Source organism: Excalfactoria chinensis, chromosome 18 (assembly GCF_039878825.1).
Source record: "Excalfactoria chinensis isolate bCotChi1 chromosome 18, bCotChi1.hap2, whole genome shotgun sequence".
Classification (NCBI taxonomy): domain Eukaryota; kingdom Metazoa; phylum Chordata; class Aves; order Galliformes; family Phasianidae; genus Excalfactoria; species Excalfactoria chinensis.
The window spans coordinates 7,346,257-7,359,043 of record NC_092842.1 but is presented as its reverse complement, the minus strand read 5'-3'; the positions used below and the strand labels follow the sequence as shown (position 1 = coordinate 7,359,043).

The 12,787-nt window shown below is 59.8% G+C and overlaps 1 protein-coding gene across 4 annotated transcripts; it reads left to right on the top strand.

The window, feature by feature from the left end:
* The first annotated feature begins 166 nt into the window (after positions 1-166).
* LHX6 (LIM homeobox 6) lies at positions 167-12,787 on the top strand. 4 transcript variants are annotated; one of them, XM_072352493.1, is made up of 10 exons: positions 167-290; positions 2,223-2,288; positions 2,383-2,568; positions 2,645-2,766; positions 7,165-7,385; positions 9,488-9,588; positions 9,665-9,760; positions 10,788-10,962; positions 11,392-11,495; positions 12,653-12,787. In XM_072352493.1, exons 2-10 carry the CDS (start codon positions 2,226-2,228, stop codon positions 12,671-12,673), a joined length of 1,089 nt encoding a protein of 362 aa, XP_072208594.1. In that variant the 5' UTR covers positions 167-290; positions 2,223-2,225; the 3' UTR covers positions 12,674-12,787. The 4 variants fall into 4 exon arrangements, with proteins under 4 accessions (XP_072208594.1, XP_072208593.1, XP_072208591.1 ...); XM_072352492.1 differs by lacking the exon at positions 167-290 and adding an exon at positions 1,563-1,665 and having other exon boundaries at positions 2,161-2,288; XM_072352490.1 differs by lacking the exon at positions 167-290 and adding an exon at positions 1,585-1,665.

The following is a 12,787-nucleotide window of genomic DNA, read 5'->3' as shown; positions in this document are numbered from 1 at the left end:
GGAAGTGAGGGTGGTACGCAGGAAGTGAGGGTGGTAAATGCTTGGCACCAGCCGGAGCGCACTGATACCACTCTGTGTACAATAGCTGCAGTCAGGTTTTTTTTCTTGCACTGCCCCATCGGTAACAGAAGTGCGTTGTGTGCCGCCGGGCTGCAGCAGACCTGGGGGAGCACAACTGCAGGGCCGTGTCTGCTGCCTGCTCGGGCAGCGCGCCCACTGCATGTGCTGCCTGGGAATGCCACGGCAGCAGAGCCGAGCCGGGCTGTGCCGGACTCTGCGTGCGGGAGCAGGTAAATGTACCGTGACGCTTCTGTACATCGACGCTCGGGCTCTATCAGCCATCTTAACATCGCTCCGAGAAGCACCCGGAGGCATCGCAGGGCAGAGCGGGGCTCGAGGCTGCCGGGGCTGGACCTGCCGCACCTCCGTCCCGTCCCGTCTGGGTTTCTTTGCTTTCACTCTGTTCCCAGCAAAGTGAGGAACCGAGGGAGACGCTCACCGTGCCTGTCGTGCAGCTCGTTCCTCGCTATTTCACTTTTCCTGCCCCATCGCTCAGGGCTGACACGAAGCCGTTCCTTCACCCGAGGGAACGTTTCCACGCGGTTCGGTCGCTCACGGATGCAGCTGCTCCGTCCGTGCCCTGCGTTGGTGGCAGGGAGCGCGTGCCGGGCAGTCAGGCCTTTCCCCGAGCAGCGCTCGGACGGGGCCCTGATGCGGGCAGCGGAGTAACCCGCACCGCGGAGTAACCCGCACCGCAGCCTCCGCCGCTCCGACGGGCGGCACGAGCCGGGCCGCGCTGCGCCCATCGCACACCGGAGCGGTTCTCGGAGCGCGGACGGCCGCCGGCGTTCCCGGTGGAGCTGCGGGAGCGATCAGAGCCGCGCGGTGGGGTGGGGGCATTGTGCCGCCGTGCCGCGGACGTTGCCAGGCCTCGGCTCGGCTTTCCGGGGCTCCGCTCGGGCTTTCTTAGAACCTCAGTGTTCCAACCCAACGTCTCGTATTTATTCTGAAATGACTTTCATCTGATTTCCCCCTCGGTTAACAATTTAGCTGTCAGAATCAATAACCGCGAGGATCCATCCCCGGCCGCCATCAGCTCACGTTACCGTCCTACAATTACTTCATGGTGGAACCGCTGCTGGGGCTTTTGCCGGGGAATTATCAGGTTACTAATGAAGCCCGGGCAGCGGCGGGCGGCGCGACACCGCGGCGGTGGGTGCGATCCCCGGGCCCCGCCGGGCTCCGGGATCCGCGCGGTGCTCCCGGGGCCGCGCCCGGCGGCGCTCGCCCGAGCTCGGGCCCCGTCCGTGCGCTCCGTCGGGGCCGGGAGGGGGCACCGGGCCCCCGCCCCTCCGCCGCGCCCGCGGGCGGTGCCGCTGCCGCCGCAGGTAGCGGGGCCCGGCGGGGCGGGCTGCCCCCGGGGCGCGGCGGGGGGGCGCCGCTTCCTGCCCGGCCCGCGGCCGCCCCCGGCGGGGGAGCGGGGCCGGCGCGGCTCCCCGCCCTTCCTGCCGCGGCCCCGGGACGCGCCGCCCGCGGGCACGGAGCGCGGCGGCAGCGGCGGCGGCGGGCGGAGCGGGGCGCGCCCGCCCCATGCTCCGGAGCCATGAGGGCGGGCAGCCCTGGGGCCCCGGCCGCCGCGCCCCGGCCGGCACCGAGGCGGGCAAGGTGAGCGCCGTCGGGGCCGGGCGCGGGGCCGCGCGGGGCGGTGCGGGCCGGGCCGGGGCCGGGGGGCCGCTCGCCGCCTCCCGCGCCGAAGGGGAGGATTTCGCATCCCGGCGCTTTCTGGGGCGTTTCGCGCTCGGCGGAGGGAGAGGGGGAAGAATTTCGATTTTTAATTACTACCATTAAAAAAATCAAATTTGCAATTCTTTGGGTGGCCTGATGGATTCCCTGATTGACAGCCGGAATTGACACTCTGGGTACCTCTTATCTCGGGCATTTACGGCAATTTCTAATTGCAGGTAGTTTGTGGGGTTTTTTCAGCGCTTTGGCTCGCATGGGAACCGAGCGATTACTTCAAGAGGCCCGGGTTAAGTGCAGGCAGGGAGAGAATTCAATCCACATTCAAATTGCTTCATTAAAGAGACGCAGCTTTTGTTGCAAAGGATTTAAATGGCCACTAGAAAGTTCTTATTTATTGTTTTGAGGCGGTTTATATAGGGTGCCCCGCGCTCTCCCGGCGCATGGAGCCGCAGCCGCCCTCTCCCGCTCTCTCCCGCAAGGTGATGCCGCCGGAGCCGCTGCCCAAAGCGACCGCCCGCTGCCTCGACCCGCACGGCCGCGCCATGGTAAGCGGTGCGGGTTGTGGGGTGCGGGGCCGGGACGCGGCGGGGATCGCGTTGGGGCCGCGGCTGACGGATACCCGCGCGGCTGTGCCCGCAGTCGCAGCCCGACGGGGAGCCGCTGCCCGCAGCCCTGGAGAAGGAGGACGCCCGCTCGGCGCCCAGCACCCCGTCCACGCCGTCCGTCTGCTCCCCGCCGTCCTCCTCCTCTTCCTCCACGCCGTCGGCCGGCAAGAACGTGTGCTCCAGCTGCGGGCTGGAGATCCTCGACCGGTACCTGCTGAAGGTGAGCGCGGGGCGGCGGGGGCGGCGGGGCGGCCGCGGGCGGCCCCGGGTCTCAGCCTCTGTCCGCTCCGCCGCAGGTGAACAACCTCATCTGGCACGTCCGCTGCCTCGAGTGCTCCGTGTGTCGCACCTCGCTGCGGCAGCAGCACAGCTGCTACATCAAGAACAAGGAGATCTTCTGCAAGATGGACTACTTCAGGTAGGAGCCGGGCCGGGGGGTGCTCGGCGTCCCTGGCCGGTGCCTGCGGGAAACGGCCGCAAAGCTGCGGGACCGCAGAGCTGCTGCTCGGGGCGGCGCGGGGCTGCGGGAAGAACGGGGTCGGGGGCGGCCGCGGCCCCGCCCGGGGATCCTTCCCCGCCTCCCGCTGCGGTGCGGGACCGCGGTGCGGGGCATTGTCCTGGACGGTACGTCCCGGCTTTTAGAAGCGTCCCCGGCCGTCTGCGGGGCTGAGTGGTTTCTGAAACCCTTTTTATGCCGGCTAGCGCCAAAAAAAGCCGAAGTGTCGTTGGTGTCATAGCGGTACGGAACCGAAACAGTTCCCGGCCCCGCGGAGCCCTCGGGCGGGTGTGCGGCTGGGCCGGGAACAGCCGGGCAGGGACCCATCCCGGCGTTCGGAGCCGCAGCCCCGCGTTCGGCGTCCCGCAGTCGGGCCGCGGCCCGGTGATCGCCTCTGGGTGATAACCTCACAGCACGCGTTCTCCCAGAAACTGAGGCGCGAGAGGTGGAGGAATCCCGAACTCTTCGCTGGGGCTCCATTCGCCCCACAGCCCTCAGCGCCGGCTCTCCCCGTTCCGGCGCGGTGCGGGAATGTCGGGAAGAAGGGAGAGCCGCGAGCAGGAGATGCTCAGCCCTGCGGGGCTGCGCTGCGGGACGGAGCGGGTGGCGGCCGCGTTGCGAGGGAGTGAACAGCTGAGATCCGCAATGCCTTGTTAAAAATTACTATTTGTTTTTGCTATTGTTGTTATTATTGCTATTGCTGTTCTTATTGTTATTATTATTTACGGTGTGGCTGTCCCGTGCCCGCCCGTCCCGGTGCCGCCGTCGGGTGCGCACCGCCGGCTCCGATGTCCGCTGGTTTCCCCTCCGCACCCACGGACGTTCGGGAAACTGTGAGGTGCCGATTCGCTGCTTCGGAGCGCTTTCAGCGTTTTCCGTTAATTAATAATCGTTTTGATTTCATTAATATTTTGAAAGGACGGACCTTTTCAAAGACGGCTTTAAAGCAGCGAACCGAATCTCGAAATTGTCTTTGGGCGAACGCGAGGAACGAGATCTGCCCCCAGAGAACCGGCTGTGCCGGGAACGGCGGTGCGCAGCTCGGGGCCGGAGCGGAGCGCGGAGGTGGGGGACACTGCGGCCCCAGTGCCAATGGGGGGACTCCGTACCCGCGCCCCGCCTTTGGCTTTAGCACAAAAAGATTTCGGTTTTCTTTTTTGTGTGTGTGTGTGCGTGAAACGATGCGGCGCGGGGCCGGACGGAGCGGGGCCGATCCGCGCTGCCGCCGCCGTCGGTTCCCGGAGCTGGCGGGTCGGGCTCCAGCAGCACCGCGATCGGGAGCCGCATTGCGGAGGTCTCGGGTCGGGGCCGCTGGAGGAGTGGCTGCAGCTTCGGACGAACCCCAGCCGGGTTCCTCTCCAAGCCGGCGCCGATCTTCTCAGGACTGCCCTGCAGATCCCGGGATAGCAGGGGACGCAGTGCTTGGCAAAGCGCAAATCTGACTCTTTAGACTTTTCCTGACGATTATTATTTTGTTTTATTTTTGTTCTTCTTTCTTTTTGCCTGTCTTCCTTTTTATCTTTCTATTGCTGCGTATGAAGCATGTTTTTTAATAGCAGAGCAGGCAGCCCCGCTGCCAGCTCCCGGGGTGGATGCAGCTGTGTGGGGATCGCTGCCCGGTGCCACTGCCGGGGGACAGCACAGGGCCACCAGCGGGCATTGCCCCGTGCCCCCTCCTGCCCCCGGCCCTTCCCTGCACGTGTGAGGCTGTGTAAGTGTTGGCGCTGCGGCAGCTCGACGGCCCCGTGCATTTTTGAGCAAGCGTTGCTGTTTCCTGTGTCTTGTCAAATAATTACATTTGGCATCCAGGGCTCCAGTGCTCTGAGAAGAACCAAATTAAAACTGGAGCTCGTGGAGCTCCATCGGAGGAACACTGTGTTCCCAGGCGATGCGAGGGCTGCTTGCGGCCAAACCCCCACGGCTGCAGAGAGCCGGGTCCCCATGTGGTCCTGGTGTGACCCTGGGATGCTGCACCACGCTGGGCTGCCCAGGGCACAGAGAGCATGCATGGACAGCAGCCCCAGTGTGCATCCCTGTGGGCTGGAACAGCACGGGGCCCGCAGGTGTCTCTGCCATCCCTCTCCTCTGTGCTGCAGGGTGATGCTCCAGCCTGGGCACAGCATGGAGATGGGCTCGCTTTGGTTTTCTGCACTGCTCAGTGTGATCTCAGAGCTGCTGCTGTTGCTGGGGCTGCATTAGAGTCTTCTTATGGAGCTCACCAGGAGGGGATGAGGACGTTTGGGGCCTGGGTGGCCCTCACCTTGACCTTGTGGGCAGCAGTGGGTGCCAGAGCTCGGTGCTGCAGCACCAGGTGCCTTCCTGTGCCCCAGGCACTGCAACCTCCCCAAGGTGGTGGGGTGGGATGACTCCTCCCTGGAAATGCTGGTGCTGCTTTCTGTCTCCCATCACAGAGAGCTGGCAGTGTCTGCTCACCCAGCCCCAAACTCTGCATGGGGCCAGAGTTGGTGGCAGTGCCTGGGCTGGTCTGTGAAGACAAGCTTTGCCATCAAGGATACCGGTTGAGCTGCATCCTGCTGCAGCGTGGCTCTGTCCTTGGCCTCGTTCTTGTCCCCTCACTGCTAGGCAGGCAGCAGGAGCCCCACGGACCACCCCCTTTGCCCTGTGGCTGCCAAGTGCATAGGGCTCACTGGGCTCTCACTGCCCAGCATCAGAAGCAGCTCGGTGCAGTGCAGGGGCTGCAGTCGGTCTCATTTCTGAGCCACCCTCTCCAGTAGCAGCACGGGGCCGTGCCCGTCCCAGCACACTGCATTGCCCCCTCAGAGCAGGGAGTGATGGAAGTGGGGAGAGGCGACTACCACGTGTTATTAGTTCCTCTGAGCCTGCCCCCTCGTCTGAGAGCGTTCAGCAAATACGGCTGTTTATATAGCGCATTGTTCAAAGTAATTCGACTTACAGGAACGATTTCTACTTCTAAATAAAAAATTAATACAGTTCTTTTGTTTGTGCGTTTATATAAACGAGCTGGCACAAAGTCAGTTTACAATGTTCCCATCTGAAGTAAATTAGCGAAGTCTCTCAGCTAAGTCTCTGTATAATTTCAGCTCAGAAACGTCCTCTTTTAGCTGCTTTTTTTTGTTGGTTCAGGTTTTGGGGTTGGTTTTTTTTGTTGTTTTGGTCACTGATGGTCAGGCTGAAACATTTAAATCTTTCTCTTCCTCCCCAGTCGTTCGGTGGTTACCAACTGCAGTGCAGGACGGCCTGGCAGCATCTCCCCAGGCCCATGTGCTGCATGTGGGGCAGTGGGATGGCACAGCTGTGCTCCTGCTGGTTGTGGTGTGCTGCATGTCAGTGTGCCGGGGGTCATGGTGTGCTCGAGGTCGTGGTGTGCTGGGGATTAAGGTGTGCTGGGGGATGCAGTGTGCTGCACGTTGTGCTGCATGTTGCGGTGTGCCGGCACATTATGCCTGGAGCTGCAGTGGCTGTGCCCGTGTTGGCAGCCTCGTGGTATTGCAGCACTCAGTGTGCTCTCCTCAGTGTTCTCAGCCTTTGGTGGAAGGGAATACTTGAGCTTTTGGGGCTGAGGATGGCAGCAGTGCCTGTGGCTTCCAGAGCCAGGATGGTGAGTGCTGTGGGGTCTCACGTGAGCCCTGTGGTGCCGCAGACGTGCTGGGATGTGCGGGACACGCAGTGGCTGAGATCAGGGTTGTGTCAGGGCCAGCATCAGCTCTGCCGTGCTGGAGGAGATGCTCGCCTCTCCCCACTGCTTGCTGCTTGGTGTGTTTATTTATTTTAACAATAATAAAACTCGAATGTGAGCTCCCACCTGCATTAGCGGAGGCTGAGGGTGGCTGTGCCCGGGGAGCTGCCAGCAGCGCGGTGCCGAGGTGCTGAGGTGCAGCCGCCAGTGTGCGGGGATGGGGCGGCATCGGTACCTCCTCATGCCACTGCAGTACTTCCCAGCATAAATAAACCCGAGCACAATCATCATCTTCTCACTGCAAGGAGACCTCCTTGTAGGAGGAAAGAGCAGATGCATACGTCTGTACGTGTTAGGAGAAAACACATGTTTTGATTTATTGCAATAGGGGAAAAACGGCTGTAGCAGAATTTCCATCTGAGTGTCACACTGCCTGTTATCAAAATAAAAAGCCCGTGAACTTGGAGGCTGATTCACTGCACTGCGTGACCTCAGCTCTTGCTCACACAGCTCAGCCCTCGGCTGTGCCCTGTGCTGGAGGTCCCTGCCTGGTAGCAGCTCCGGGGCGGTCTCACTGCCGCCTTTTCTGCTTGTGGGCTTGTGGGGTTCGGGGGGCTCAGAGCCTGCTGCCCACCCTCATGCTGTGTCCTCTCCTCCCACAGCCGCTTTGGTACCAAGTGCGCCCGCTGCGGCCGCCAGATCTACGCCAGTGATTGGGTGCGGCGGGCGCGCGGCAATGCCTACCACCTGGCCTGCTTCGCCTGCTTCTCCTGCAAGAGGCAGCTCTCCACGGGTGAGGAGTTCGGCTTGGTAGAGGAGAAGGTGCTGTGCCGGATCCACTATGACACCATGATAGAGAACCTCAAGCGAGCAGCAGAAAATGGTACGTGGCCACAACGCAGCCCTTGGTCCAGGTACTGCGTGGGGATATCGCTGCCCATGGCAAGGGGCCAGGGCTGTTTCCATGCACAGAGAGCAGGATGGTGCCTGCAGAGCAGCTGCTCCTGTGCTGGGCATGCATGGGTCCTGCGGCAGAGCGTGTGCTGAGGGCATTGCTGAGCACAGCTGTAACCCTGCTTCCATCACACCGCTGTGCCTCACTGTCACGTGTGGCGGGTCAGAAAGCCGTGGGGATTTGGAGGCTGTGAGTCATAAATCTAGAAGGTGGGAAACCTGGCGGGTGGACAAACCCTTCCCATCATTTTCCACCAGCCCTGCCCGCCCAGGGATGTGCTGCAAGTGGCCTTCATGTTCCCAACTGCATCCCACTGCCGCCGGTGCCATGAGGTCATGTGGTGTCATGGCTGCGGGGCAGCGGCTGAGTGGGTGCTCAGAACAAAGTGGCTTTGGAGAGTTTGTGAGGCCGTGCCATATCATGTTATCACTGGGCTGGGCCAGAGCGGAACCTGCCCCACATTCTCAGGCTGTGGCTGGCTGTGCAGTGAGGCGAGGAGCGGGGCTGTAGAGATCCTGCCTGACTCTCTGGTGCTCGGCTGTATTGTAGGGACACTGCCCAGAGAGATACTGTGCAGCTGCAGAGACGCCGAGGGAAGTGTCCAGGGACCCTCTGGCACTGGGAGTGCAGCTCCTGCCTGTGTACCACTCAGTAGTGCTTCACGGGTGTGTGGAGGCCAATGCCACGTCCCAGCCTGTGCAGCATGTGGAAGCAATTAACAACCTGACGTGAAAATAATCAGTGTTTCTGTTTACAGCTTTTGGGTAAGAGGATGGAAACGCTGTGCCCTCTTGGGCTGGGAGGCTGCAGTGGCTGGCTGGTGTGAAGGCACAGGGCATGGAAGGAGAGGCCGTGGGTCTGGGAGGAGTGTGGGGCTGTGGGGCTGCAGCTGTGGCTGTGGCTGGGTCTGTCTGCAGGATCCTGCGGTGCCCTGGTCCTGCCCAAGGGCTGGGGTTTGTGTTGCAGGAGGGGCCATGGTGGTGCCAGGACAGGGGCTGAGTGTCCCCAGGCAGGTGCCCACCTCCCTGTGCCCCTCGGCTGGAGGAGGGGATGGGAAGGCTCTGGGGATTCTGCTGCAGAGTTAAAGGGCCACGCGTTTTTCCCCCTCCAGTAATTACCCAGCAATTTCTCCTGCACATGAGGTTTTACACACAAGAAAAATAAACAGATGTTGCTGAAGTCAGAGTCCCATTCATCATCCTAAAAGAACAAGTCAAACTATATGAGAAAGTCCTTCAACTCCAGCCAAGACAATCACAGCCCTGTCCAGCTTGCAGAGCAAACACCGTGGTGTGCAGGCGCATCCTGGGAGCGGGGCGAGCGCCAGCCCTGTGCATGCACCCTCCCTCATCCATCACTCCTCTGGGCAGTGCATGGGCTTCACTGCAGACCCCAGTGTGGGGTGGGGGCCCTGGCCCTGGCCGTGGCCTCTCCCCCAGTGGCTCCATGGCTGTGTGTGCACAGACAGACTTACCTTAGCACACCTTCCTGCAGAACAGCTGCTGCCCTGGGCAGTGGTACTATGCAGAGTGGTGCCGTAGGGAAGGGGATCTTCTGTTGCTGCCTCAGGGTGCAGGAGGAGGTGAGGGAGATTTGGGGCCAGGGAAAAGAGGAAGGAGCTTGTTGAAATGAGACAGGTAATGGAGGCAATGGGGATGAGGCATGGTGTGGGTTCTGGTGTGCCCAGCAGCAGGCAGGGCTCCTGTGGGCCGCTTGCTGAGGGATGCAACCAAGTGGTGACTATGAGGTGGGGCTGACAGAATGTCGGTACTTTACTGACCTCAAAATCCATCTTCCCACTGCCCTTTCCCCATCCATAATTCCCTACATCTTCACATCTTCCACAACATGGCTGCTTTTCTATACTCAACTTTAAACTCATCAGGGTCAGCATTACCACTTGGTGACGGAGATGCTCAGTGGTCCTGTGTAGCTCCAGGACAGCACTGCTGTGTGCCCTGAGGGATGGTTGAAGCACACGGCTGCTGTTCAGCTCCTTGCACTGACCTCAATGGGCTTCTCTTTCACAGGCAATGGGATCACACTGGAGGGGGCCGTGCCCTCAGAGCAGGACAGCCAGCCAAAGCCAGCCAAAAGGGCCCGCACCTCCTTCACTGCCGAGCAGCTGCAGGTAGCGGGGCTGGGCTGGGGGCAGGAGGGGCTGCAATGTCAGTGGCAACCTGACCCCTCTCCTTGCTGCCCATCAGGTCATGCAGGCACAGTTTGCTCAGGACAACAACCCCGATGCACAAACGCTTCAGAAACTCGCAGACATGACTGGGCTGAGTCGGAGAGTCATTCAGGTGAGGGGTGGCTGTGGGCGAGCATGCAGGATGCAGTGTGTGGGATGCAGAGTGTGGGATGCAGAGTGTGGGATGCATTGTGTGGGATGCAGAGTGTGGGATGCATTGTGTGGGATGCAGAGTGTGGGATGCATTGTGTGGGATGCAGAGTGTGGGATGCAAAGTGTGGGATGCAGTGTGTGGGATGCAGTGTGTGGGATGCAGTGTGTGGGATGCAGTGTGAGATGCAGTGTGAGATGCAGTGTGTGGGATGCAGCGTGTGGGATGCAGAGTGTGGGACACAGTGTGGGATGCAGCGTGTGGGATGCAGTGTGGGACACAGTGTGGGATGCAGGGTATGGGATACAGGTGTGGGATATGGGGATGAAGGCAAAGTGTGGGCACCATCCAGAGTTATTTTACCAAAGACACATTTAAGTTTCTAACATGTAAAAACCTGGCTCAGGCCTCAGTTATTGAGACTCTTCATTCAGCAAGGGATCAAGTAGCCCACGTGCAGGGCGACTCTTTATGGGCTGTTTTGTGAAGGTGCTTTGAGCAGGAAGCGATTTGTCAAATGCTTGTGGCTGTTTCCTTGCTGTGGCCGTTGCGTGGCCTCGGGGCACTGCTCCGTGCTGTGACTCGTGGAAGGATTTCACTCCCAGTTTTCCTTCAGAAATTAAAACATAAGAAAGAAAACACCGCACTAGCATGGAAAAACCTCCACTCGTGTTTTAGTTCTAGGGTGTAATCTCCCAAGCATTGCTTTAATTAAGACACAGTTGTGGCTGCCGGTGGGACGGAGCAGGGCTGTCTCCTGCAGCACCAGCATTTCTCAGCTGTAATGAAACGCTGTGGGACCAGCGGATGCTGTCGTGGTATTTGTGTGGGCATTTCCACACACGGTTCCTTTTGAGACTCTGCAGAGGCGGCTGTGGTGGGACTGTGTGTGAGAGGTGATGGGTCCTGTGGGAGGTGATGTGTCCCTGTGATGAGCACAGCTCAGCCCGCTGCCCTCCTCGCTCAGTGTTTGCTGCTTTCGTTGCAGGTTTGGTTCCAAAACTGCCGAGCCCGCCATAAAAAACACACTCCCCAGCACACGGTGCCGCCCTCGGGGCCCCCCCCGCCCCGCATCCCCTCCTCCCTCACTGAGGACATCCACTACTCGCCCTTCAGCAGCCCGGAGAGGGCCCGCATGGTGACGCTGCATGGATACATTGAGAGTGAGTGTGGGGCCGAGGGTGGGGGGTGCAGCTTGGCCCCACAAAGCTCCTCTCCTTGGTGTTACCACCTTTCTGGGCTCTGCTGTGGCAAGCAGCCCGCTCACAGGCCGGGTGTTTCACACCTGCAGGCCATGACAGGCAGGGGGGTTGGAACTACATGATCCTTGAGGTCCCTTCCAACCCGGGTCATTCTGTGATTCTGTATGACGGACCGCCTGCAAGGGGTGTCACAGCAGAAGGGTGAGCAGGAAGGAGCACCTGGGCTCTGTGAGCCCACAGAGCTTCTCCTTGCCCTCACATCCCCCCAAGTGGAACAGGGCCCTGGTGAGCCCCAGCCTGGCGGTGTCCCCTCGGAGTGCCCCTGGTCAGGCCGCACTGTGGGGCTGGCTGTGGGCACGGGGCTGAGGCCTTTCTCCTTCTCCTTCACAGGTCAGGTACAGTGTGGACAAGTGCACTGTAGACTTCCCTACACGGCTCCACCAGTGCACCTCAAAGCAGACATGGAAGGACCGCTATCAAATAGGGGTGAGAAGGTAATTCTGGTCCTCGCTGCCGGTTTGGGGCCGGCATCCTCCTGTAGCAATCGTTTTTGTGTAATGTCAGTGCCATCGCCTGCTCCTGTCAGCAGCACTCTGTGATCTGGCAGCCGCCGTCTCTTGGCTGTGTTTCCTTCATTTTGATGGCCTTAGAATGACTGTTGGTAAATGGCAACAGTGTGTTCTGCACTGAATGCCCCGTGGTGTTGTGCTGTGCTGGGATGCTCTGGGGTCTTGTAACCTCCTGCTTGAGCTCCTCTATGCCCAGTTCTCCCTTTCCCCAGCTCTGCCACCTCGCTGCCAGCGCTCGGTCTGCACAGCTTTCCATGAGTTAACAGGAAAGGTTCATTTCTTGGGAATTCCAGAATTGCTCAAAAAATAACAACTGGCTGTTACCGTATCATGAATCGGAATGTTATTTCACAACGTCTGGCTAAGAAACAATATTGCATATTGATATTTCGCTGTTGAGTCCCTCAGCAACTGTCCATTCTAACATAGTGCTCATGTGGGGGTAAGGCTTCTGAACTGGCGTATACATGCTTGAGATCCCAATTTAAGGGGTTTCATTTTGAGGAAATGCTGAGCTTTTGGCAGCTCTAACTCATTTTAGCTTTCATCTTTTAGAAGTTCTCAGCATCACTTTCTCTATTCAGCGCAGCAACCAAAGATTATTGAGCTCTGTTTTGACAAGCAGAGGCAGGGGCACAGCAAGGTTACTGCTTGGTCAAAGTGCTCTCATTTTATCATGACTTTATCACCACAGAAACCGGGGAGTTTTCAGAAATGTCTAGTTCTGATGCTGTCATTCAAAGAAACTCCACAGCAGCAGCTAGCTCCTGTGTCTTAAATGCTATTGCTTGCTTGCAGATGTTGCAGGACTGGGTTCTCAGGGCACAGAGCTGCCTTCCAAATTCCTTTTCCAAACAATTCCTTCCATGGTAAATTCCAGAAACCTGCGTTCCCTGCAGGCTCTGTTCTAGGAGCAGGACTGGGGACAAAAGTGGCTCAGAAAGAGCTCGTCCCCCAGGAATGGTGGCTGCCCTGCTTCAGCTGGATGCGTCCTGCCTGGCTGCCTCCTGAGATCCCATTTCTGCTATGAGGGCCACTTGTCTCTGGAAGCAGCTAACGCCCGGTTCTTGTTTCTCCCCCAGGTCATCCTCTTTCAGTACTGACTCCACAAGCTCCTCCTCGCCTGCCCATGGCTCTCCCAGCACCACTGCCCCTCAGTCACTGAAACGCAGTGTCCAGCCCAAGGCAACTGTTCTCAGTCATGCAGGAGAAACTCA